The sequence below is a fragment of the Vulpes lagopus genome, chromosome 23 (assembly GCF_018345385.1).
Source record: "Vulpes lagopus strain Blue_001 chromosome 23, ASM1834538v1, whole genome shotgun sequence".
NCBI classification, from domain to species: Eukaryota; Metazoa; Chordata; class Mammalia; order Carnivora; family Canidae; genus Vulpes; species Vulpes lagopus.
Genome location: NC_054846.1, coordinates 59305968 through 59333003, shown reverse-complemented (window position 1 = coordinate 59333003; position 27036 = coordinate 59305968). Strand labels below are relative to the sequence as shown.

Genomic DNA, 27036 nt, shown 5'->3' with positions numbered 1-27036 from the left:
ATGCACCCACTTTGAGCGTACAACTCAATTACTTTGAGCAAATTTAATAGAGTTCGTGGAACAAGTATCGGCACAATCCAATTTTAGAACGTTTCTATCACCACCAAATTTGCTGTCACTTCCAATCTCACATGCAGCCACGGAAAACCACTCGTCTACTTTCTGCCTCCATAGATTTGCCTTTCTGGACATTTCATCTCAATATACCATCTCAATATGTCGGGGTTTTTTGCGTACAGCTTCTTTTGCTTAGCAGGATGTTTTCATGGTTCATCCATATTGTAGCATTCCTTTATTGCTGAACAATATCCCACTGTATGGATACACCACATTTTATTTAACTGTTCATCTGTTAATGGATGTTGGGCCTGGGACCTGTTTTTGTTGATTGCAAATAACACTATGACTGTTTAAATACATGCACATAGGGGCTCCTGGGTAGCTCACTGGTTGAGCGTCTGCCTTCAGCCCAGGTCGTGATCCTGGGGTGCTGGGATCAAGTCCCACATTGGGCCCCCTGCATGGAGCCTGTTTCTCCTCCTGTCTACATCTCTGCCTCTCTCTCTGTGTCTCTCATGAACAAATAAATAAAATTTTAAAAAAATGAATGCATGCACATGTTTTCATTTCTGCACCTAGAAACTTGCATTCTTTTTTTTTTTTTTTTTTTTTTTATTGACTGTGTAGCATTTTGCCGCTTGGATATGCCATTTTTTAATTCAACCAGTCCCCCCTGCTTAAGGACAACTAGGCTTTCTCTGCATAAGAATTTCTTAAACAAACAGAAAGGATGGCTGACAAGGACACCAAGGTCTAGGGAAGGGGGAAAATAACGTTGTCAGAAGTCACACTGAAAGTTGGGCAGCCCTGGTGGCTCAGCGGGTTAGCGCAGCTTGTGACCCTAGAGACCTGGGATCGAGTCCCGCATCGGGCTTCCTGCATGGAGCCTGCTTCTCCCTCTCTCTCTGTCTCATAAATAAATAAAATTAAAAAAAAAAAAAGTCACGCTGAAAGCTAAGGACTCCCGCAACTCACGTTCTTCATCTACTCCTCGGTCTAGGATGTGCCTGCCCCGCCCCCCAAGCTCAGATTCCTGTATTTCTGCGCGCCCCCTAGGGGCAACTGCAAATCGCGTGGCGTCGCTCCGCCGTCCTCCGGCCGGCAGGGGGCGCGCTGCTGCCACCTCGCTAGCTCGGTCCGCGCGCTCCCAGCGAGGCTCCCCGCGCTTCGGGTCCCCGAGGCGCTTCCGGCGCCCGCGGAACCTTGGTGCCGCCGGACGCTCAGCGTGGGGGACGCGGGCGCGCAACGCGGCAGGAGTCGCTTCCGGCCGCGTCGGGGGTCCGAACCCGCGGCGGAGGAAACATGGAGACGATCCTGGAGCAGCAGCGGCGGTACCATGAGGAGAAGGAGCGGCTCATGGACGTCATGGCCAAAGAGATGCTCACTAAGAAGTCCACGGTGAGCGGGGCCTGGACGAAGGCTGCGCCGGGGCCGGGCCCCCCTCCCCCCCCCCCCCCCCCCCCCCCCCCCCCCCCTGCCCAGGGCCTCGGCTGAGACCCCGGCCGTCGGCTCCGGCCTCGGGCGGCCCGTGCAACCTTCAGAACTGCGACTCACGGCGCCCGTGTCCCCGTTTGCTTTCCTCCAGCTCCGGGACCAGATCAATTCCGACCACCGCACACGGGCCATGCAGGATGTGAGTGTCCCGTTGGGTGGGGAGGAGCTGCGGGGGGGGCGGGGGGGCTGGGCTGACCCGCCGCTGTGGACACCGCATTGGACACGGCCTGGCGGCTGCGGAGCCCCCCTACATCAGCTCTGCAAACGGGGGACCTCGCATTCCTTCCATCCTGCGCCCCGCGACGTGCAGACCGCAGTTACGGGGACCCAGGCCCCCATCCCTTCGCCCCCCTCCACCTCTGATGCACCACTGGAGTGTTTTCTTCCTCCCCCAGAATGCCCTTTTTGAAGTATGTTTAATCCGCCAAACTGCCAAACTACATTTGCTTCGTAATAGTTCCACCTCTTACTTTTAGGAAATGAATCCGTCAACAGGTTGGTTCTTGCTGCTGACTGATGATCTCCGTTCCTGCTTATATATTTTGTTTTAAGATTTTTTTTTTTTTTTCATGAGAGACACAGAGAGAGGGAGGCAGAGACACAGGCAGAGGGAGAAGCAGGCTCCATGCAGGGAGAGCCTGATTCGGGACTAGATTCCAGGACCGGGTGGTCACGCCCTGAGCCCAAGGCAGACGCTCAGATGCAGGACTGGATCCCAGGACCCCGGGGTCATGCCCTGAGCCCAAGGCAGATGCTCAACTGCTGAGCCGCCGCTGAGCATCCCTCTTCCTGCATGTGTTTGAAATCTGCTTAGAAAGGATTGAAAGACCAAAGTTCCTGATTTGTAGGAGATAATTACTATTATTAGGCCCTAGTTCCTTATTTAAATTCCCAAATCCAAAATACTGTGAAAACAAAGAGTTTCTTTGTGGGTTGAGGGGGCTGGTGGTGGGGTGGTGGTGTAATTACTTGGTGGCAAAATCTGACTTGATCTCATTTGGCAGCAAAACCTGATCTTAACAGATGAGCTGTTCATGGTTTTCATCCCACTTAATAAATAAGGCATAGTTTTTATTGCAGAATTATTAATCTGCGTTCCAGAGTTCAATACATAATATTCAATACCTTCCCCAATCTAAAAATCCCGAATTCTGAAGCGAATCGGGTCCCAAAAGCTTGCAAAAAGGGACTAGTACCTGTACTACCTTGAGTTTGAATCCATGGTAAGCTGTGAGGTTTTATTTCGCTTCTGCACTCAGTCAAGCATTTTCAAATAGTGAAAGTCATCTTGGGCTACTCTCCTCTTTGAGAGTCCCGGGTGGGAACTGCTATTTGGCAGGGTGGCTCTCTGACTCTTCCAGGGAAAGTAAGGATCAGTAGTAAATATAGGAACACTCTACCTATCAAAGCACGTCACTTAGGTAGTCTTCATCTTGACCTTTTTTTAAAAAAAAATATTTTTATTTATTTGAGAGAGAGAGAGAGAAAAAAGGAGCCAGGGGGGTGGGGAGCAGGCTCCTCGCTGAGCAGGAAGCCCAACATGGGGTTCAGTCTCACGACCCTGAAATCATGACCTGTGCTGGAATCAAGAGGTCACTTAACTGACTGAGCCACCTAGGTGCTCTAGAAAGCACAGGACTTTTTTTTTTATTGGGTGCCTGGGTGGCTCAGCGGTTGAGCCTCTGTCTTTGGCTCAGGGTTGATCCTGGAGTCCCAGGATCGAATCAGAGTCCCACGTCAGGCTCCCTGCTTGGAGCCTGCTTCTCCCTCTGCCTATGTTTCTGCCTCTCTCTGTGTGTCTCTCATGAGTGAATAAATAAAATCTTTTAAAATATTTATTTATTTATTTATTTATTTATTTATTTATTTATTCATTCATGACAGAGAGAGAGAGGCAGAGACACAGGCAGAGGGAGAAGCAGGCTCCATGCAGGGAGCCTGATGTGGGACTCAATCCCAGGTCTCCAGAATCAGGCCGAGCTGAAGGCAGCGCTAAACTGCTGAGCCACCCGGGCTGCCCAAAAGCACAGGACTTTTAATACCACATCTCTCAAGGTTTCCCTGGGCTTTGACTAGTGAAAGCTGTTGGTTGCTTAGCCTATAGTTGTAGAGATTACTTTGTTCTGATGGGTTTTGTGTTTGCCTTTCAGAGGTATATGGAAGTGAGTGGGAACCTGCGGGATTTGTATGATGATAAGGATGGGTAAGTGATAGTCACTTCTAGTCCAGGACTTAGTGCCCCTGAGGAGCCACGATTAGAGGACTGATTTTGTGCACTGTGTTCTTTGGATTTTTCCTGAAACTGCAGGTTACGAAAGGAGGAACTCAATGCCATTTCAGGACCCAATGAATTTGCTGAATTTTATAATAGACTCAAGCAAATAAAAGAATTCCATCGGAAACACCCAAATGAGGTATGGTACTCAGAAAGTATTTTTTCCAAACCTGCCTGGAGAGCGTACTAAAGGAAAGGTGTAAGGAGAATGGAGACACACCATTCAGATGTCCCTTCAAAAGAACCTGCCATTTAGCTGACATCCTACAACTCAAGTGCTTTCAGTTTCTGCCTCATCTTTAGGCCAAGGCCATACTCTTCCTGAGTAGCCCCAGCCAGTGACTGAGCACAAGTGAGGGTACTGTAGACTGACTTTTTCCATCCGGTGCAAGACTCTTGTAATGAGTAGTCTTTGCTCCACAGCTCCCTGTTAGGAGGATAAAGACTTTGTCTAAATCACAGTGTAGGCTCTCCCTACCCAATCATGCTCTCTCCTGTTTTTATCTTTCACAAGCATTACCCCTATGAACCCCTTGCACTCCTAACGCTGCCTTGAAATCTACCTAGGAGATCCAACTAACACAAAGACACTTTACTCACTTGCAATGATCATTACACTGTCAGGGTTTAGCTAATAGGCCAACTCTTTCATGAAATATCTTTCCTAGTCTACCCTTCCAATTAATCTTTATGATTTGATTATATTTTTATGACAATGAATATGTGCCTCACTATATTGTAATGGTATAAGAAGCAGAGATTATATCTCAATTATCTAGAAGCCTTTGAACATCTTGAATAGCTGACCAGAGGAGTTCTAGGGGGAAAAGGGAGCAAGGCTATGGCTGTAGCAGATGTGGAGAGGGATGGGTCATAGATTATTCTGAACTTTCATGACTATGTAACTGGAAGGTTACTTGTTCCCTTGGGAGAAACAAAGAGGTCATCCATTTGGAGTGGGAATGAATTTTTATTTTTATTCTTTTTAAGATTTATTTTTTATTTATTTGGAAGAGAGAGAGAGAGGAGAGAAAGTGAGAGGGAGAAGCAGACACCTTGCTAACGGAGAGCCCAACATGGGGCATGATCCCAGGACCCTGAGACCATGACCCAAGCTGAAGGCAGATGCATAACCGACTGAGCCACCCAGGCACCCTGGGAATGAGTTTTTATACATGTAGCTTTTCAGGTGCTGTTATATATAGGTGGTAGTATCCTGTGAGTAGTAGAAGTTAGGTGACTCAGGTCAGGCAAGAGATAAAAAAGCTTGGGATTTAGATCTAAGAATTATAGATTTGATGTTGAAGCTATGAATAGTGGAGTTCTGGAAAAGAGAATGCAGAGGTAGACTCAGAGCTTCTCCACATGCCACGGCGGGTGTATTGATGACGATAAGGTACTAAGTGCCAAGGAGCCTGGGAATACTTCTATCACAGAGGTCAAACGACAGCTCTAGGTAATGTCTTACTGAAGCTAAGCAAAACACTGGCATCAGCTGTGGTTGACTGATTAGTGCCAGGATTCCTACCTCACCACAGTAGTGGGAATGGAAATGTGGTCACAGGGACAAAAGTGGGCCATGAGGAAGCAGAAACCTAGAAGAGGGAATAGGCATTTAAAACACTGGCAGGAAAAAAGGAGAAACAAGAGGATCATAAGGGAGCTAAGGAATATGTACATGTTTAAGGACACAGGTAGAGAAAGGAGACTAGGAATACCAGGAAGAAGACCTTGAAGTTAGGGAAAAGGAGATAAGAGTGCTTTCTCACGCAAGCAGGAGTCTTCCCACCGCTTTGAAGCATCGAGTGTGAAGTCTTTTTACCAACCGAGAGAGAAGACATGAGTACCATTCTGATGTGTTAACCTTATTCTGGCCTTGGTAGGAAGGTGATGGAGGAATAGATGGTTTTAAAAAAAGATTGGAAGGATGCCAAAGATAAACTAAGAAAAAAAAAAGATGTCTAGTTATGTGAAAAACAAACACCTTGCATGTGCCTGTATGTGCTTGTACGTGCGTGTATTTACATAGAACAGTGGTTTGCAAATTTTGCTGATTATATTTGAATCCTCTGGGGATCTTTTTTTTTTTCCTTTTTTTAATTCTTAAAGATTTATTTCAGAGAGAGAGTGCTGTGTGCAGGTGGTAGGAACAGAGGGAAAGAGAAACTCAGCAGACTCTGAGGCAGATGGGCTCTATCCCACAACCCATGAAATCACCACCTGAGCCTAAACCAAGAGCTGGCCGTTCAACCAATCCTGCCACCCGGCGCCCCTCCTCTGGGTATCTTTAAAAAGTATTTGCTATCTCCCCCCCCCCCCTTATTTAATTGGTATCATTGAGATTTTTTAAAACGCTCCCAGGATCCTACTGTTGAACAAAATTTAGAAGCTGGTATAAACAGGTCTCTTAACAGCACTTACCTATTTGCAGCAGAATTAATAAAGGGGGACTTTGGTTTTTCATTTTGTGTTTTTGAGTTTTTGTGAGCATGTGTTACTTTAGGAGTTTTTAATCAAACAGTACAAAGAAAGGAAAAGGGAGAAAAAAGCAAGGTAATAATTGGATAATAGTAGTAGGCTCCTAATGAAAAATCAAGTCTAAAATGTCAGAAATCTAACTTAGTATACGGTCCATTTTTGCAACATTGCAACTCTTGTTAAAAATCCACCTGAGGGATCCCTGGGTGGCGCAGCAGTTTAGCGCCTGCCTTTGGCCCAGGGCGCGATCCTGGAGACCCGGGATCGAATCCCACATCAGGCTCCCGGTGCATGGAGCCTGCTTCTCCCTCTGCCTGTGTCTCTGCCTCTCTCTCTCTCTGTGACTATCATAAATAAATAAAAAATTTAAAAAAAAATTTAAAAAAATAAAAAAATAAATAAATAAATAAAAATCCACCTGAATTTTTCTTTTTTTCTCAGATCTGTGTGCCAATGTCAGTGGAATTTGAGGAGCTTCTGAAAGCTAGAGAGAATCCAAGTGAAGAGGCACAAAGTAAGTAGCATTCAATATTTCTCTCTAATACTTACAAAGTGCAGGTTAATGACAGAGCTCAGATTTTCCCACAGAGCCCCAGAGAAATTCATAGCCAGGTTCTCTTGCTGGTTTTCTCGTTGCTGATTTCTGGGGTGGATTAACATCCTAAATTGGCCTTGAACAAAATACTCGTTTTGTACTACCCTCGCTCAAATTCACTGGCCTGGAAAACTGAGGTCTGTTCACTTCACATCATAGGGAGGACATTTGGGGGAAGGACTATGTCATGAAACAAAGAATTAGCGCATCCAAGAAAGTGGTCTTTAATGTCTGAATCACTGAAATCTTTGATTCTTTCAGACTTGGTGGAGTTCACAGATGAAGAGGGATATGGTCGTTACCTCGACCTCCATGACTGTTACCTCAAATACATTAATCTCAAGGCCTCAGAGGTAGGGCTGGTTGGGGGAGGTGGCGGGGGAGTGGGGAGAGTGGTTCTGATTCTAAGGGTAGGTCAGGACATCAGGCTGGGGTTTCTGCACAGAAAGCAATTAGACTATCTTCCTTGTGTTTTGTAACTGTTCTGTAAATATAAAAGACGTAATGGGCTTTCTTGGAATGAAACAGTATACAAAATGAAAGTTAAAGAAAAAAAAAAGGACAGCCCGGGTGGCTCGACGGTTTAGTGCTGCCTTCAGCCCAGGGTGTGATCCTGGAGACCTGGGATTGACTCCCACATTGGGCTCCCTGCATGGAGCCGTGTCTTTGTCTCTCTCTGTCTCTCTTTCTCATGAATAAATAAAATCTTTAAAAAAAAAAAAAAGTTTTTTATAGTGAATACAACAGTCCTATTTTTAATTTTTAAGTATTTCTAAAGATTTATTTATTCAGAGAGAGAGCAGTGAACTCACGTGTGTATGCATGGGGTAGAGGGAGAGGGAGACAATCTCAAACAGACTTCCGGCTGAGTGCAGAGCCTGTTACAGGGCTCAGTTTTACGGCCCTGAGATCATGACCTAAGCCAAAACCAAGAGTTGAACGCTCAACCTACTGACCTACCCAGGCACCCCTATTTATTTATATTTTTTTAAGTAAACTCTATACCCAACATGGGCCTTAAACTCACAACTCTGAGGGATGCCTGGGTGGCTCAGTGGTTGAGCGTCTGCCTTGGGCTCTGAGTGTGATCCCGGGGTCCTGGGATCGAGTCCCACGTCAGGCTCCCTGCATGCAGCCTGCTTCTCCCTCTGCCTGTGTCTCTGCCTTTCTCTGTGTCTCTCATGAATAAATAAGAGTCTTAAAAAAAGAAAACAGAAAACACAACCCTGAGATCTACCAACTCAGCCAACCAGGTGCCCCAAGCATATGTTTTTAGCGAATTTTATTGATTATTAGTACAAGCATATTTTGCTTTTGTAAACAGGATTTTTTTTTTAAACTCACAAATACATATTGAACCCCTTTGTTGGGCACACATAGTACTAGGTATGTGAAAAATATGAAAACAGTATCTGCCAGCAATGGGCTACTTAGTGTCTTTTATCAAAGGAGTTGCAATTGAATGTGACAATCCCAGAAAGGTCACAGGAGGTGTATGATTAAGTCCCTCACAGAGTTGTGAGGAAATCTCCCAGAAGTTCGGTGATTGTACTTTAAGCTCTATGAGGGCAGGTCCTGTATCTGTTCTCATCCGTATCCATGTACTTAGTCCAAAGATGCTCAGTAAGTGAGGACATGAGTGAACAAATGTCACTTTCAGGACCTTAGTGTAGGATATAGTGGGTGTCAGAGTCTTCAACTAAGTACCTCACATGTAGTTAGTGTTTGACAGGTGTTTCTGTAGTTTACTGTTTATAGATTTTTATTTTGCAGAGTTTATTATTAGTCTAATAGTCTACTCAGTGCAGTGAAATTAACACTCCAGGTAGTGTAGGAATTAAATGACAGGCAAGAAAAAGACTAAGATGAGCCAGGTCTTGTTACTTTGTTAAAAACAATACTCAATTTTTATCTCATTTATTGGATACTGTAGTTTAACTTGGTGCACACCCCTAACTGAATCTCTTTTCTTTTTTTTTTTTTTTTTTTAATAATTTTTTTTTTATTTTTTATTTATTTATGATAGTCACACAGAGAGAGAGAGAGAGAGAGAGAGAGAGGCAGAGACATAGGCAGAGGGAGAAGCAGGCTCCATGCACCGGGAGCCCGACGTGGGATTCGATCCCGGGTCTCCAGGATCGCGCCCTGGGCCAAAGGCAGGCGCCAAACCGCTGCGCCACCCAGGGATCCCCTGAATCTCTTTTCATTTCTCTTTTCAGAAACTGGATTATATTACCTATCTGTCCATCTTCGACCAGTTATTTGACATTCCTAAAGAGAGGAAAAATGCTGAATATAAGAGGTAGGCATTGCTAGCTTCTGGGCCTCTACTGGATTTGCTTAGAAGGTTAAGGTAAAGATTTGATGTCAGAGTTCTGAATTTTATTGCCTAAAAGGACACAAATGACTTCCACGTTTTTTGAAGGATATGGATTTTGAATGCCATAGTTTTAAACATTTGTAATACTCTGGCTCTGGAAGAATGTGCATCTGTTGGTGCATCTGTGATCTTATGCCCATGCTGTCCTTAAACTTGTCTCATTGTATAAGGAAGTCTCATTCAGGGGTCTGTGTCTTTGGAGTTTAACAAGAAAAAGATTAGAATTTCTCATTTTGCTTGAAGTGAGTGATGTGTATGTACTCCTGACTTCTTTTTTTCTCATTTTCTTTTTACCTGAAATCTTGTATGTGAGATAATTAAGATTTTAGTATTTGAAATTGTATCATGAGAATAAAACGAGATCAGAAAGTTCAGAAGCAAAATGACATATTAGGCAAAAAGTCAATTGCAAGCTTATTCTAAAAATTAGTATTATTTTAAAAACATATCACTGGGATTATGTTTTACAGGGCATAACAATATATAAAAAACACAAACTCTGCTTTCTCTATATTGCTTGTTCCTCTGTAGATACCTGGAGATGCTGCTTGAGTACCTTCAAGATTACACAGATCGAGTCAAGCCCCTCCAAGATCAGAACGAACTTTTTGGGAAGATTCAGAATGAATTTGAGAAGAAGTGGGAGAATGGTACCTTTCCTGGATGGCCGGTGAGCATCCGTGGAGTTAGGGAGAGGACACGCAGGGGAATAGGGGAATTGAATTAAGTATCTTACCTTGATATTGAGCCTCCACCTTAGGGTTATTAGATGCTGATCCCTTGGGATCAGTTGTGACAACGAGGTGTCCCCTGCCAAGTATGTCAGGTTTTCTTCCCATGCATACTTTGGAATGAGATTTTGGAATGAGATTTTTCAGGGCCTCCTTGCCATTGGCTGACCCCGGATTTTCACCAACTGTGTCATTACTGCTGTGTGGTTTCTGTTGATCAGAAACTGAAAAGATTATATGCTAGAAATCTCTACCATGTGTTTTCACTCCTGGTGATAAAATTTGAGTTTTCCTGAAATCTCAGGGAGAGAATGAACCATCTTGTCTTTGGCTCTGCTCATAACAGGAATTTGATTCATAGTCACATATGTGTATAAGAAAAAGGCTAGCCACCACCTGGTAATGTAGATAGATGGCTCTCTTGCCTTCATTCTAAACCTGGGTCTTACTGTTCTTGCCAGAAAGAGACAAGCAGTGCCCTGACCCATGCTGGAGCCCATCTTGACCTGTCTGCATTCTCTTCTTGGGAGGTATGTTTTCTTTAGCACCTGTACTGGTCTCACCTGTTCATTCCTCAGAGGAACTAAGCATCTACAAAGAATGTGGAAAGATTAAAAAACAAACAGACAAAAACAACAAGAACAAAAAAAACTTACCCCACTACTTTGAAAACTGTAAAGTAATTCAAACTATTTTAAAATATAGTGGAGATAATGACTACCAGTATGATTACATATGAGCTTGACCACAGAGTCAGTTCTTGGAGAGTTTAAGCTTATTGCTAGGTTTTGGCTTTGGAATGTATGGTTTTGCCACAGCTTCAAGAACACCCACACACCAGCCTGCAAAGACCTAAGCTTAAGGCATTTGTTGTTTCTCAAAATCTTAAATGGATGAAATTGTAACTTGGCTATTTTTTATATAGGAGTTGGCCTCCCTGGGTCTGGACAGATTGAAATCTGCACTCTTAGCTCTAGGCTTGAAGTGTGGTGGGTAAGAGACTGCTTTTTCTATCAGAATTGTCCCATTTTGTGATGCGTTCGCACAATAACCGACCCTGATTCCATTCTTTCCATTGCTTCGCAGTGCAGAAATATGCAGGCCTATATGGTAGAGTAACTGAAATCCTTTGCCACTCCTGTCTCCTTAGGACCCTAGAAGAGCGAGCCCAGAGGCTCTTCAGCACCAAAGGAAAGTCCCTGGAGTCACTTGACACCTCCCTGTTTGCCAAAAATCCCAAGTCAAAAGGCACCAAGCGGTGAGTAACTGGGGTGCCACCTTTGTGGACAGTTTTAAGTTTTTATTCCCATGCAGAATTCTTACAATAGCCTGTTTTATTGCTGTTACTGATTCAGAGCAATTCACTTTGTCCTTCTTCTCTGCAAATTTAGAGTGTGCCATCATTGTTAGAAACCAAGGACAGTCTGTGCTCCAGTGATTGAGAGCAGATGAAGTCTAATGTTGAAACTGCTCTGGGTACTTGTTCTTATTCAGTAGGTCAGGGGGGCTAAATAGATTAAAAAAATATTTTTCTAAGTTTATTTTTACTAATGACAATTGAATCTTTTTTATGATAAAGAGAGAGAGAGAGAGGCAGAGACACAGACAGAGGGAGAAGCAGGCTCCATGCACCGGGAGCCCGACGTGGGATTCGATCCTGGGTCTCCAGGATCGCGCCCTGGGCCAAAGGCAGGCGCCAAACCACTGCGCCACCCAGGGATCCCGAATCTTTTTTTTTTAATTTGGTTTTATTTATTTATTTATTTATTTTTTATGATAGTCACAGAGAGAGAGAGAGGCAGAGACACAGGCAGAGGGAGAAGCAGGCTCCATGCACCGGGAGCCCGATGTGGGATTCGATCCCGGGTCTCCAGGATCACGCCCTGGGCCAAAGGCAGGTGCCAAACTGCTGCGCCACCCAGGGATCCCGAATCTTTTTTTTTTAATTGAAGTATAGTTGCCACACAATGCTACATTAGTTTGAAGTGTACAATGTAGTGATTTGACAACTCTGTACATTATACTGTGCTCACCACAAGCAGACCTACTATAGATCACCATATAAAACCTATTACAGTACCATTGACTATATTGCCTGTGCTGTACCTTTCATCCCTGCAGCTGAATCTGTTGTTGAGCCACATGCTTGTACAAGATATTTTTCATATGCTTTTGTAATTCTTTTTTTTTTTTTTTTTTTAAGATTTTATTTATTCATTCATGAGAGAGAGAGAGGCAGAGACACAGGCAAAGGGAGAAGCAGGCTCCACACAGGACTCCAGGATCACGCCCCGGGCCGAAAGCAGGCACCAAAGCACTGAGCCACCCAGGGATCCCTGAGTGCTTTTGTAATTCTTGCAACAACTCTGAAAAGTAGTTGTTCAAGACTCAGAGAAGTTATGAAATGTGCCCACTATCTCATAATTAAGTAGCAGGGTCAGGATTTGGGCCCAAGTCTGCCTATCCCAGAGCTTGTCTCCTATACCACAATTCTTTTGTAGGTTATGATGCTAGAAATGTAAACATCTTGATATATTTTATATCTTCTAGAATGAGGTCAAAGAGGAATTTTCCATGCGTTCCAAGAAATAGCCTTAATAATTCCATCAGTGAATCCTGAGCTGAATAGAGCATTTGCTTTCACAGCATGTCATTTGTCACATGCTTATAGTTTTTAATGGACTCTTGGAATAAGCATTCCCAGACACAGATAAGGTATCGGGTAAAAGAATCCTTGAGTGATACAGCTTGTTTCTTGTTTCCAGAGACACTGAGAGGAACAAAGACATTGCCTTCCTAGAAGCCCAGATCTATGAATATGTAGAGATTCTTGGGGTAAGTAATGGACTTTGCTGAGAGCTGTCAATGCTGCAAGGTACGGGAATCAGACGAATGTGAACTTGTGGGGTTTTTTTGTTTGTTTTTTTCAGGATCAAAAGTGGAAGGGTAGGTGTTAAACTAGGTGAGAAGAAAATAAGGTTGTCTCAGGGTACTTGACTGTTCAGTGAGGCTGCGTTCTATTCAAAGATGCCTGTTGTCCCAAGGTTGCCCAATTTCCATGAAGCCCAGCATAGAGAATAAACTCCCCTCTCATTGTAGTATCCAGAATGATGCAGGTTCTGTGCCTGCATTCAGAATATACCTAGAAGTTCCCAAATATACCTAGGAGATGACCTAGGAAGCAGACATTCAAGGCAAGTAGGAAAGAGTCTACTCACAGCAGGCTTTTCAGGTATAAATTATGAAAAGTTGGGGATCTACTTGGGGATCCCTGGGTGGCTCTGTGGTTGAGCGTCTGCCTTTGGCCCAGGGCATGATCCTGGAGTCCCGGGATCGAGTCCCACATCGGGCTCCCTGCATGGAGCCTGCTTCTCCCTCTGCCTGTGTCTCTGCCTCTCTGTCTCTCTCTCATGAATAAATAATAAAATAAAAATGTTTTTTAAAAAAAGAAAGAAAAGGCATTACCTACATATTTAGAAGATAATGAGGAATTTGCTAGGACTAGAGTGTTAGTGGTACAGAGCTGGCTATGGCTGCTTCGTGAGTATTCTTTCAAGAAAGAGCTAAAGGGTGGGTTGGGAGTGGAAAAAGACCTCACCAGAACAGGATGCTTATCTCAGAGAGAAAGGAGGAGGAGGACAAGGGAAATCACTCTTTCAGGGAAGAGAAGGTAGAAGAGAGGGCACCAGCCAGAGAAGACGGTCTACAGAAGACCAGCCTTCAGAGAGTGTCTGCTTTGTACAGTTTTCAACTGCTGAGAGCCTTTTCCTTTACAGATGCTCAGATGGCATTTTGGGCAGATGGCTCTGGCTCAGATAGCTTGTTTAAGTGTCTTTGTCAGTTGCCATGGATGTTTGCATTCTGCCCTTGTTTAAGAACCATGCATATAATAGCTATAAATTGCTATAAAACTAGTCACCTGTTGGTTCCCAACTGTTTTCAGTAAAGGGCTTGCTAGATGTTGGACCTTGGGAGCACTGATACTCTCCACAGTGAACCTCAGCTCTGCTAGTATGGCAGCAATCTGATTTGCTAGTCCTCTGAGGATGATTGAGAGGTGACATAAGATGGGCCCGCTACTTTCTCCCTCCTTCGAGAGCACTTTGCTATCCCTGCCAGGAGGTGGCACCACTCTAGAATTCTGGCCAGAATGGTTTTCAGAAGTTGCTCTTATTATATACTGATAGGATATTTACTATTACCTCATCATTTATCAGTATCTGTTGGTTTCCAGACATTGTGCTAAGTCCTTGGATACAGTAGTGAATATGACCTGCCTCTTGACCTTGAAAAGGCCACTTTGTGGTTGGGGGAGATAAATGACCTCAGCACAATATGATACGTGCTGCAACACATTGAGACTGAGTTTTCTAAGTAGAAAGAAGGAGAAGGAATGTCCTAGGAAGAGAGAAAACAGGAAGTGTGGAGGTAGGGCAGCCCTGGTGGCACAGCGGTTTAGCGCCGCCTGCAGCCCAGGGCATGATCCTGGAGATCCTGGATCAAGTCCCACGTCAGGCTCTCTGCATGGAGCCTGCTTCTCCCTCTGCCCGTGTCTCTGCCTCTCATTCTCTCTCTGTGTTTCTATGAATAAATAAATAAAATCTTAAAAAAAAAAAAAAAAAAGGAAGTGTGGAGGTAAAACATCATGGAGAGAAATTAGATATTAGGCAATAATGAGAAGAAAATCAGTGTGTGTGTAGTGTGCCTTATAATGGAGGGAGTGGTTAGAGAATAATTTGGAGAATTACGTTGGAAATTTGCACTTTGTTCTTTTTTTTTTTTTTTAACATTTTATTTATTTATTCATGATAGACACAGAGAGGCAGAGACACAGGCAGAGGGAGAAGCAGGCTTCCACCAAGGAACCCGATGTGAGACTCGATCCCAGGACTCCCAGATCATGCCTTGAGCCAAAGGCAGACGCTCAACCTCTTAGCCACCCAGGCGTTTCTGCACTTTGTTCTTTAAACAGTAGAAAGACAAAGTTTTTTAAGCGTAGTTTACCATTTGATTGGGGTTTGGGGTTTTTTCTTAAGCACTTAAATCTGGGAACAAAAAGTTGGACTGGAATGAGGAGGGACTCCAGGCAAGTTAGAAGGTTGTCATGTTGGTGAGGAAGGAGAAGAAAGGACTAGGTAAGGACATACTTAGACAGAAAAGCCTTTGTTCACTGTTCTGCGATAGTCCACGGCCTCAGATGAGTATCTTAGGCAAGTGACATAAAACCTTTGAGTTTTTCCTCCATGATTAAGGAGAGCCTATTGATCAGGGAATTTTGATATGAAGACAGGATTTTCCCTTATTGTACAAGTAAGAGAACCGTGTTCTTGGAAGTGAAGGGGCAGCAGGGCTTGTAGGAAATTGCCCTTCTTGTTCTGCACTACTTTTCTCTGACTTCCCTTTTCATTTCTGGACCTGACCTAGGAACAGCGGCATCTCACACATGAAAATGTACAACGCAAGCAGGCGAGGACCGGGGAGGAACGAGAAGAAGAAGAGGAAGAGCAGATCAGTGAGAGTGAAAGTGAAGATGAGGAGAATGAGATCATTTACAACCCCAAAAACCTGCCCCTCGGCTGGGATGGCAAAGTACGTTCCAGCACTACTGCCTTCCTTCCCACCGCCCATATTGGAGGGCAGATGCAGACACTAATCTAATGCTGTTTCCTGTCTGATTTCTTTTAGCCTATTCCCTACTGGCTGTACAAGCTTCATGGTCTAAACATCAACTATAACTGTGAGATTTGTGGAAATTACACGTACCGAGGTCCCAAGGCCTTCCAGCGGCACTTTGCTGTAAGGAATTCAGACCCATTTCTCCTGGAAATTGAAGTATGAAACGTGCAACTTTCAGAGAGGATAGGGACAACCCAGGAGGAGCACTGGCATCCAGAGCTTAAGAGAAGCAGGAAGGAGCGGATCTAAAGTCAAGCATGTGGCCTTTGGCACCATGCTAGCAGCGAATGATGCCTGAGATGGTTTCTGGAGGCACTCTGCCCTCTGCTAGCTGCCCTCTGCTAGCTTCTGTTTGCTCATGCTTGTTCTGCTCCCATTTTACCTTTCCGCCAGCTCCTTAGACCATCCTCTGCCTCCCTGGTCGCTCTCTGCCCGCTGCTAGTACGCAGGACCTAACAAAGCCCTGACTGCCTCCTCCTTTGTGTCTTGAAGGGGCCTTTGCCTCTTCCTATTTGAAAAATAGGAACTCACAGGGTAACATTTCGCAAGCAGTTCTTGAGACCAGGCATTATCTGGGCGGTACTTCAGTAAGTGCATTCACCCTTGTTTTGTTTCTGCCTTTAGTTCTTAGTACTTTTACAAATTGGGAATTTTACAAATGGAAAAGATTTGCTAGACCGAGGATAGAAATCGTATATGAAGTCCTTTCTCAGATATCCGTAGCAGTAACTGATCCTGGGCCTCTTCTGTTGAGCCCCTGAGTAGTCTCTGAATTTTTCTCAGGATTCCTTCCAGTGCATTGGGATTGGCATCCACGCTAACGCCCATGCCCTTTGCCATCCCGAGCCCAAACTGTCAGTCTCCTTGCTCATACCTGGTACGCATTCGTCTCCTTTACTTCCAGAGGTGATGCTAACCTGCCATCAGTAACGCTTACTCACACTGGTGGTGGGGGCTGCGTGGGAAGTCACTGGTTAATTAGAGTTGTGGTGTCTTTCTGTGGTCTAGACGCAGGTTTTGTCTGGACTATTACTGGATCTGGACCTAGAATCTTGGTTTGAGAAACTAGCCCAGTGAGGAAAACCGTCCATGCTGCTTTGAAATAACTGCCTCTTATCTATCAGTCGTGGCCAACTGTTTACGAACGTGAGCCACAGAAGGAATGCTGCCATTAGGTGGAGTCTTTTGTGAAGGGTCAGGTTAAGGTTTATGAATGGAATGGAGTTTGTGCCCTGTATTCAGTTGCTCCCATTTCACCTGTTTTTTTTTTTTTGCTTCTCTCTCCTCGCAGGAGTGGCGTCATGCCCACGGCATGAGGTGTTTGGGCATCCCAAACACTGCCCACTTTGCTAATGTGACACAGATCGAAGATGCTGTCTCCTGTAAGTATGTTTTATTTACCGTGCCCTAGGCGCCAGATCAAGTGGCCACTCCTACAACTCACTGCTCCCAATGCCTGCTGTACCCAGGTCTAGGGGTAGCAGCTTGTGGATATATAAAAGTGTCTAGTCAGACAAGAACTACATTTTTCAGGGCATGGGTTGGTCACTCTACTGATTGTTTCCCTATTGAGGAGAGCCCTGTGCTGTATAAAACAGGCCTTTGAGCTGGGCCTTTGAACTCCTCAGTGTGCAGGATTTTGAGTGAATGGATATATATGTTTTTCTGAATTGCCGTTAACGGTTTAGAACAGCGGCCATTAAAGGGAAAAATAGAAATGATCCCAATAAGCTTACTTCTGAGGTGACAGGGCAGATACACAGAAATGGAGGTAGCAGGATACCTTTTGCAGGAAGAGCGGAGTGTGGAGCACATGTCGGGAAATGTGTTTATTGTTAAAGCACTTGGGGACCTCAGTCACGCTCCTGTCAGGCTGGCTCTGGTAGTTCTTCCGGCCATTCGCATCACCTTCGAAGGCTTTCTGTTCTCTCTAGTTTCTTTTCTCTGTCGTGTTTTCAATTCCAGCTGGCTAGACTGAAAAGAAAGGAGTCCTACCCCTCTGCTTTGTGAAATTTCAGGCAGCCCCCCTTGGGTTCATACCACACTACTCAGCTGCTTGGCCAGCTGACTCCGTTCCTTAGGCCCCTTCTCCTGGGCTGTTCACGTCCATTGCAGAGCCAAATTAGAAATGAGCTTCTAAACGGTGGTGACTGCGTTTACTCATGGTGAGCATTGAGTGACACAGAATCGTCAAGTCTGTATATTTTATGCCTGAAACTAATAGAATGCTGTATGTCATTATACAGTTACACTGCAGTAGTACCAAAAAAGCCTCCCTGATCCCTGATCCTGATTTAGCCTTTGGATTCTGGGGACTTTTTTATTGAGTTTTTTGTGTGTAGTCAGCTTTGGGAACTTCCCACTTTCTTCTTTCCTTACTCACTTACAAGTCAGGATCGTCTAGTATCTCCAGTCAGAATTACAGTGTTTCATTATCGATTCATCCAGTTAGTTTCTAATTTACTTTTCATTTTTGCCCTTCACTTTGTTGGGAAAAGAAGATGATAATGAAATGTCTATAACCATAACAGTGTGTTTTGAATGTAGTCTTATTTTAAAATATTTTTTCCAGATGTGTCCCACCAGTAAGTAGGTCATAGTCCAGTTTTTGTGTGTATTATTTTACATCCTGCAATTTACCTGAGTTAATTTATTACTTCTGATACCTTAGATTGATGTTGACATCATTTTAAGCTTACAGTCATGGCAACTGCTAAAAGAAAAGTGATACTTTTTTGTTCGATGTTTGTTTCATGGTTAGTATCCTAAGTATTGTCCCCAAGTCTTATGTTAAAGTAAATAGAAGTAGGCGATAGGTCATCCTTAACCTTGTTGCTGTTTTCAAAGGAAATGATGCTTGTGTATCTACATTGATTTTAAGATTGGCTCATGGTTTTACTCTCACATCCCACCAGAGAAAGATTGCGTTTTTACCACCTTTTTTTTTTTTTTAATTGAGCATTGGATTAAGCAGCATTCCTGGATTCTTTCATACGGATGGTACATAATGCTTTTAATGCAGTTATTTATCCTATTAGAATTCTATTCAGAAGTCTTAGGTTTATGTTCGTAAATAAAAGCTGCACTTCTTGTTTACCTTTGAATCACTTGTCAGGTTTAAGGATCAAAACCGTATTTATGACATAAAACAGATGGGATTACATGCTACATTCTTTTCTGTCATTTGAAACTGTTTATATTTAAATAGAGATTACTTCTTTATACAAAGGGACCAGGCTGAAAAGATTCTCCAGTTAATAACCCATACAGTTCCTTGATTTATTATGACAAAGTGGAAGCCAAGTGCTTCATTTCTCTTCTGTTTTATTAAACTTTTTCCTGCTAATACTTCCTATAATCTTTTTTTAATCCTTTCTTAAGTGTTTAGATGAAAACATTCTTCTCTTTGTTTCTTTATTATTTTTAATACAGGCATTTAAAACTAGGTATTCTTTTAGAAATATATTAAGAATATCCATTATTGGGATGCCTGGGTGGCTCAGTGGTTGAGCATCTGCCTTTGGCTCAGGGCCTGATCCCGGATTCCCAGGATCGAGTCCCACATCAGGCTCCTTGCATGGAACCTCCTTCTCCTCCCTCTGCCTATGTCTCTGCCTCTCTTTGTGTGTCTCATGAATAAATAAATAAATCCTTAAAAAAAAAAAAAAAGAATATCCATTATCAGGATGCCTGTGTGGCTCAGTCGGTTAAGTGGCTGCCTTCAGCTTAGGTCATGATCCTGGGATCGAACCCCATGTCAGGCTCCCTGCTCAGCAGAGTCTCCTTCTCCATCTGCTCCTCCCACCTCCTTATGCTCTCTCCCCCTCTGTCTCTCAAATAAATGTTTTTTTGGAAAAAGGAATATCCATTATTGATACGTTATATCTAAAGCTTAATTAAAGATGTTATTTCTGGTTTTTAAGAGATTGAAGAGTACTTTTAATTATAGTTGGTTGAGCATACTTTTTTTTAAGATTTTATTTATTCATGAAAGACCGAGTGAGGCAGAGACATAGGCAAAGGGAGAGGTGGGAGGGCTCCCTGCAAGGAGCCTGATGGTGGGACTTGATCCCAGAACCCCGCGATCTTGCCCTGAGCTGAAGGCAGACGCTTGACCACTGAGCCACCCAGGTGCCCCTGATTGAGCACCTTTTAACTCTATTTTATTTATTCCTGGTTTGTTTTTTGGCCCATTAAATACAGACTTTCTACCTTTACAGTATATTGTATCTTTGTGTCCAAGCATATAGCCTGATTGACAAAGATTTTCTAACACCTAAGAATGAAAATATATATATATATATGTGTATATATATATAATCTTTTTACAGTGTTCAGGTCCTTAGCTTGATACTTACATTGTTTCACATTGTGATAGGGATATGTTGACATTCTTGGTTATAATTAAATGCACCTATCGCATTTCTACCAGGTTTGTATTTATTTTGTGGTGTTTCAGTCATATAAACTCAATATTGTATTATAGTCTTATTGGCTACTCCCATTTTCTTTTTAAAATTCCCTTTATCTGATAGCTTTTCTGTTGTGATGGACTTAGACCATTTCCCCATTATCAAAATTTTGGCAGCAACTGTGGGCCACTTTTTGCCCTAGTCATCAGTATTCACCATTGTATAGGCCTCTTAAACCTTTTACACTTCATTGTATTTGATTTATTTGTATCTAACTCCTTTGCTGGAAAAGTAACCTTGTTTTTTGTTAGGTTTCTCATTTACATGGATTAAAGAGAAAACTTGTATCTGTTCCTTTTTGGTAGATGTTTTTTCTAAAATTTCTAACTTTGAGGGTTTAACTAATAGTTTATTTCTGTTACTAATTTTTATTAGTTATAAATATATATTATTTGGTCGAATTATATATAGGAGGTGATCAGCATCTTTTCTCTACTGCCTTTCAAACACCCTCACCACATAGATTTTTTTAAAGAGTTCTCATCGGGGCACCTGACTGGCTCAGTTGAAAGAGCATGTGGACTCTTGATCTCGAGGTTGTGAGTTTGAGCCCCATGTTGGGTGTAGAGATTACTTAAATAAATAAATTTTTAAAAAAATAGAAATAAAGAGTTGATCATTAAGTTGATTTCAGGAAGTTGATGTCATGGAGGCTCTCCTTGGCCGTACTGAGACTTTAAAAAAAAACTTACTTTTTTCCAGAACGTTGTTGGCAGGTTCATCATTCTTTCATTACCAAATTATTTTCAGAATCTCTCTCTTTTTTCTTTTCTTTCTTTTCTTTCTTTTTTTCTTTTTATTTATTTATTTATTTATGATAGTCACACAGAGAGAGAGAGAGAAGCAGAGACATATGCAGAGGGAGAAGCAGACTCCATGCACCGGGAGCCCGACGTGGGATTCGATCCCAGGTCTCCAGGATCCCGCCCTGGGCCAAAGGCAGGCGCTAAACCGCTGCGCCACCCAGGGATCCCTCTTTTTTTTTTCTTTTCTTTTTCTCGGAGTACAAGCTGGGGGCTGGGAGAGGGGCAGAAGGAGAGAGAATCCTAATCAGACTATGTCCATCCTGATGCAGGGTTTGATCTCCCAACCCTGAGATCATGACCTCAGCCAAGAAACTCTCTGGTTTCCTTTCAAACTTTCATAGCAGATCAGTGGTTGTATACAAACTGGCTCCCACTAGATTTTGACAGACTTTATCCCAGGTGTCTCACTAGTAGTAAGCAATTAATTACTGAATGGAGGTTAGTTCTATTACGGTGTCAAGTTTTTGTAATTTTTCATTTCCTGTTGGTGGTATAATTTTTTTTATTAAACCTGGATTCTCGGGGCAGTCCGGGTGGCTCAGCGGTTTAGTGCCTGCCTTTGGCCCAGGGCATAATCCTGGAGGCCCTGGGATTGAGTCCCACATCGTGCTCCCTGCACGGAGCCTGCTTCTCCCTCTACCTGTGTCTCTGCCTCTCTCTGTGTGTCTCTCATGAACAAATACATAAAATCTTGAATAAAATAAAATAAACCTGGATTCTTCTCTCTCTCTCTTTTTTTTTTTTTTTTTTTTTTTTTTTTTTTAAGATTCTGAGGTAGGGGCACCTGGATGGCTCAGTGGTTGAGTGTCTGCCTTTGGCTCAGGTTGTGATCCTGGGGTCCTAGGATCAAGTCCCTGCAGGGAGCTTGCTTCTCCCTCTGCCTATATCTCTGCCTCTCTCTGTGTGTCTCTCATGAATAAATAAATCTGAAAAAAAAAAAAAAGATTCAGGAGTAGACATCTTAGGAATTTTGGGTTACCAGGAAGAAAGCCTATTAAAATTAACTGTGCATGCCATCTACCTTCATTCCAAGAATATGCTTATTCAGTTGTGCTTTTCTCCATACATACACCTTCTCTACTTTCTTGTATCTTTTCACCTGCGTTCTCATGAGGGCAGCCCCAGCTCTGCTGTGATGCCCCTCCTCAGTCTTCAGAGCCGACTGTCATCCAGCTCCATCAGTGTCTTAGTGTCCCTGCATGTAGTACTAAGGAGAGGTGGTAGGTAGGTGCAGCTGGGTCCACTGCCATCTGTAGTCTAGTCACCTGGGTCTCCAGTAGTGTCAGGATAAAGAGTTGCTTGTTAGATACAACTGTTCCTTCCAGAACACCTGGAGAAGATGTGTTCCCTCATAAGGGGGTGGATACGGAAGTAACCATTGGCATAGCTTTTATGCTGGATTTACTTAGTGGTCTTTGTTTTAGATCTTTTTCTTTTTTTTTTTTTTTAAGATTTTATTTATTTATTCTTGAGAGAGACAGAGAGGCAGAGACATAGGCAGAGCGAAAAGCAGGCTTTGTGCAGGGAGCCTGATGTGGGACTGGATCCCTGGACCCCCGGGATCATGCCCTGGGCCGAAGGCAGATGCTCAACCACTGAGCCACCCAGGCATCCCTGTTTTAGATCATTCTGTTGAAGTTTTTCTTTTGGGGTTTTTAGCCAGGAGGGAGGGATTCAGCGCTGTCATTTAAACTATAGTAATTTTTTAAACCTAACTTTTAAATTTAATTAATTAATTTATTTTAGAGAGTGCGTGCAAGTGGGCACGGTGGGGGCAGAGGAAGAGGGAGAAAGAATCTGAAGGAGGCTCCATATGTGGAGCCTGATGCAGGGCTTGATCTCAAAATCCTGAGATCATGACCTGAGCTGAAATCAAGAGCTGGACACCCCTATTTTTGTTTTTCTTAAGTTGAAGAGAAAACAGCTAAGAAAGAGCCCTGTGAAGTTGCCACCTGAGAACTCCATGATTTAGGTGGATGGTCACCATTAGCCAGTGTTCACTAGGTATAAATTTAGCTAACTGATAAGCTAATAGCATCAAGTTCAGTTACCACCATGTTGTCTAGAATAATAGCATAAGAAATTTAAACTTTTTTTTTTTTTTTTTTTTTAAGATTTTATTTATTTGGGATTCCTGGGTGGTGCAGCAGTTTGGCACCTGCCTTTGGCCCAGGGCGCGATCCTGGAGACCCGGGATCGAATCCCACGTCGGGCTCCCGGTGCATGGAGCCTGCTTCTCCCTCGGCCTGTGTCTCTGCCTCTCTCTCTTTCTGTGTCTCTCATGAATAAATAAATAATTTTTTTTTAAAAATTTTATTTATTTATGATAGTCACACAGAGAGAGAGAGAGGCAGAGACACAGGCAGAGGGAGAAGCAGGCTCCATGCAGGAAGCCCGACGTGGGACTCGATGCAGGGACTCCAGGATCACTCCCTGTGCCGAAGGCAAGAGCTAAACCTCTGAGCCACCCATGGATCCCCAAGAAATTTAAACATTTTAACGAACTCTGTGGACATTGCCTGTGAGAGCAGTGGCTTTGCTAAAATATGATATCCTGTGTCTCTGGCTTTTTATTGGGTCAGCTAGCTCATCAAAAACAGGAAATTCAATTCTTCACTTCACTTACTCTTAAGGAATCCACATTGGTGCCCAGAGGTGATCCCATTCTTTTCTAATTATTTTCAGATCCTTCTGAAGAATAATATCCCCCTTAGTGCTCCATAGTTGCCTATAACCATTTTTTTTTTCCTTAAAAAAAAAAGTCAAGACATCCAAAAGAAAAAGAAAAAAACAATCACTACAGTGTTTCTAATCTCCAATACCACTCTGGATTGGATTCCTGAGTGACTGGACATAGAAAGTGGCAAGACTCTGCTCTGACTCCTTGTAGCACACGATAAATTTCCTGTTCGTTGGTGATGTGCATATTGTCTGGGCCTGAAGGCATCAGCTAATTGGAAGCAATCAACAAGGAAGGAAAAGCCGATGAGACCAGCATCTGTACACCAGGCACAGAGCTAAGCATTTTCTCATATTGTTGTCTCCCCTATTTCGTCCCTGTTAGGATTCAACTTGCTCTCTATGGAATTTCTTCTGTTCCTGCCAAGTATTTTTTTTTTTAATATATCAAGTTTTTATTTAAATTTTAGTTCACTAACACAGTGTAAAAGTAGTTTTAGGAGTAGAATTTAGTGGTTCATCTCTTATGTACAACACCTAGTGCTCATCATAATATAATCTTCTCAAGTTTAGAGTTGCTCTATTTAGTGGGAAATATAGATGCATATAGGAATCAGTATTCCTAATGTAGTATTTTATCCTCTGTCCCTCAGTGGACCTATCCTAGCTGTTCTGTGTGGATCTCTGTGCTAAGAGTGTACCTTCCAATGCCAGTGTTACAGAGTTGGGTCTCTTTTCTGGATTAGTGCCTGTCCTGCCTTGTGTTTGTGTGCTTGCCCCCTCTGAAGCTGTGGTCATTTCTGGAGGCATCTGCTCCTTTTCATCTTTCCCAGGATACTTTTACTGAACTCTCAGAATTCTTGTTTTAATATCTCCAGTGTTTGCTCAACATCTTATCTTTCAGATTCTTTGGCCATGATATTTCACCTTTTTTTTTTTTTCCTCTGAAGCTTTTGAAATCTGCACACCAGGCTTTAAATAAACATACTTGACCATGCCTAATGTTCCCCTTCTCTTCTGTATTGAACTTTAAAATCCTAAGGTCACTTTTTTCCATAATTCCCGTAGGTCGAACCAAATTAACTTCTTTCTTTGAGGGTATATCAGTTCTGTAAGAAGTCTTTGGTTATATTTAGTCCAACTTTTCTTTTACAGCAAAGCAAAGATTATGGTAAGTTTTGCCATGGAAAGCGTTTAGTCTGTAGAACTGAAATCCTAGTCTGGGGCAGGCAAAAGTCTCAAGGGCAGGGTCATCCAGGGGATCTTAATGGGGACCAGGGATGTTGTAACACTTGTTTGCCTGATGGATACCCAAGCCAATCTTGATTGCTGCTCATTTCTCGTCCTGCAGTGTGGGCCAAGCTGAAACTGCAGAAGGCATCAGAGCGATGGCAGCCTGACACCGAGGTGGGTGCTAACATACTGTTGGGGAGAGTGTCAAGTGACTGCTCCCTCACGCTGTAGAAGGGAGGTGAGAGGTGGTCCCCGGTTCACTGTAGTAGCGAGTATTATGTGCCAACATCTATAAATTGGCTCTTGATGTGTAAGCCAGAATTATTTGTGATATTAAATGTGTCAGACTTTAAATGTGTCTTAACACAGGTTGTATTGAAATTTTGAAGTGGCAAGCAGGACTATCCAATGTCTTACCCTGCCGTGAGGATTCATAGGCTAAGAAGTTGTGAATCCATGTTATAGGTTAGGTCTCCGTTGAGGAAAGCATCTAATGAGGTGATCTTGTCTCTCTCAAGGCAGGGAGGCATCCTTGTTGATCTTGAGATAGCTATCTCAAAGGGCAGACTTCAGAGATGAGGAATGACATGTATATGAGGGGTGGTAGCTGTTCCTTTTTTTTTTTTTTTTTAAGCAGCAAAGCTGTTTACAAACTGTAATATAAAATTCCAGTATATTAAATAAAATAAAGGGGAATTACATTGGAAATGAGGAAGCTCAGCCTTCTTGACCTCCCTTTCAACCCCTGAGAGGCCTCTTGGGCAGGAACCTAGGGTTCTTGGGAATCATTTGAGAGCTATTGTCTTCAGTCACACTTTCTCAACCAGCATTCATCATCTTAGACACAGAGTGATTTGAATGGACTCTTTTCTCAGGTTATCCCAAGGAGAGGTCATAAATAGTATCATCCTAGATGCCTGGGATGTGTTTGTTCGTGACACACAGGGGTGCCTTAGAGCAGTCGGGTTTGATTCTCTTGCAGAACCCTAGTTAAGAAAGGCTGTCTTTAAAAAAAAAAAAGAAAGAAAGAAAGGCTGTCTTGTCTGAGATGAATACCATGAAATCAAGCCAGGGTGAGCTCAGGTACCCAGAGGCTGGTTCCAAACATTTCTCCCAGGAGGTATAGCTAATAATGTAACCCTCTCCTTTCAGGAAGAATATGAAGACTCCAGCGGGAACGTGGTGAATAAGAAGACCTATGAGGACCTGAAGAGACAAGGACTGCTCTAGTGTTCAGGGATGTACCTCAGCTTCTGGGCTTGCCCAGGCTTACCTGAAGTCTCCTTTTTCTATTTCTCCCAACCAAATGCTCCTTAAAGACTCTCCTACTTAGTCTTAAAGTCTAGCGTGCGTCTTGTGAAAACCAAGGCATGCTGGCAGGTTGCAGGGCTGAGATGTGTTTTATCTTTGTTTTATATTAAAAGATTCTGTCAGAAAATAAACCCAGTCCTTCTTCTGAATGTGTCTTGTTCGAAAGCCCAGGATTATGGACTCAAGTCCTTTAGTTCTTAACACTTACCCACCTCCTCCTTTTCTTTCTTTCTTTTTTTTTTTTTTTTTTTAATATTTATTTATTCATGAGAGACACAGAGAGAGAGGCAGAGACACAGGCAGAGGGAGAAGCAGGCTCCCCCATCGATCCCGGGACCCCAGGGTCACACCCTGAGCCGAAGGCAGGTGCTCAACCACTCAGCCACCCAGGTGCCCCCCCATCTCTTTCTCATCAGCTTAAATAGCAGTTAAGGTTTGATGAGCACTAGTTATGTTATATTTATTATGTTAGATCTGACCTGACACCTTTCCCCAGACCTGTTTGCAGCAGTGACCCCAAGTGTGCAGCACCCCCGGATAAGCCCTGCCCTTACTTGAGTCGGCCAGGTATACACGTAGGGAGACAAAGATGGGGAGGGTGAGCCAGGGCCTCTGCTGCGGACATGACTGAGACACCAAGATTCGCCTTCTTCATTTGCGTAAAGGAAGGAGTTGGGCTGTTCTGGAATGGGCCTGCAGCCCTGCTCCTGCCCCACGACGCCTCAGCAGCCTGACAGACAGTGGCTCTGCGACCAGCTGTGACCTCACCTGCCTGCCCCTTCGGAACAAGTCCTTGGTAATCCTACCTGTCTGCTTCTTCCTCAGGATCCCTACTTGACTAAGAAG

General features: G+C 43.4%; 1 protein-coding gene across 1 annotated transcript; it reads left to right on the top strand.

Moving 5' to 3' along the window:
- Positions 1–1282: 1282 nt before the first annotated feature.
- On the top strand, positions 1283–26321 carry SF3A3 (splicing factor 3a subunit 3). The gene is made up of 17 exons (XM_041739175.1): positions 1283–1458; positions 1646–1693; positions 3705–3757; positions 3863–3968; positions 6749–6821; positions 7164–7255; positions 9122–9204; positions 9814–9952; positions 10475–10543; positions 10939–11006; positions 11164–11271; positions 12779–12848; positions 15438–15602; positions 15699–15809; positions 16981–17071; positions 24998–25053; positions 26032–26321. The coding sequence occupies exons 1-17, from the start codon at positions 1363–1365 to the stop codon at positions 26107–26109; spliced, it is 1506 nt and encodes a 501-aa protein (XP_041595109.1). The 5' UTR covers positions 1283–1362; the 3' UTR covers positions 26110–26321.
- Positions 26322–27036: the final 715 nt, after the last annotated feature.

What these genes read in the sequence shown, in the direction of transcription:
- SF3A3 (XM_041739175.1), top strand. Translation starts at nt 1,363, where the DNA reads ATGGAGACGATCCTGGAGCAGCAGCGGCGGTACCATGAGGAGAAGGAG. An exon ending in AAAAATGCTGAATATAAGAG is followed by an intron (nt 9,205 to 9,813) that starts GTAGGCATTGCT and finishes GTTCCTCTGTAG; the next exon opens with ATACCTGGAGATGCTGCTTG. An exon ending in AAGTCAAAAGGCACCAAGCG is followed by an intron (nt 11,272 to 12,778) that starts GTGAGTAACTGG and finishes TCTTGTTTCCAG; the next exon opens with AGACACTGAGAGGAACAAAG.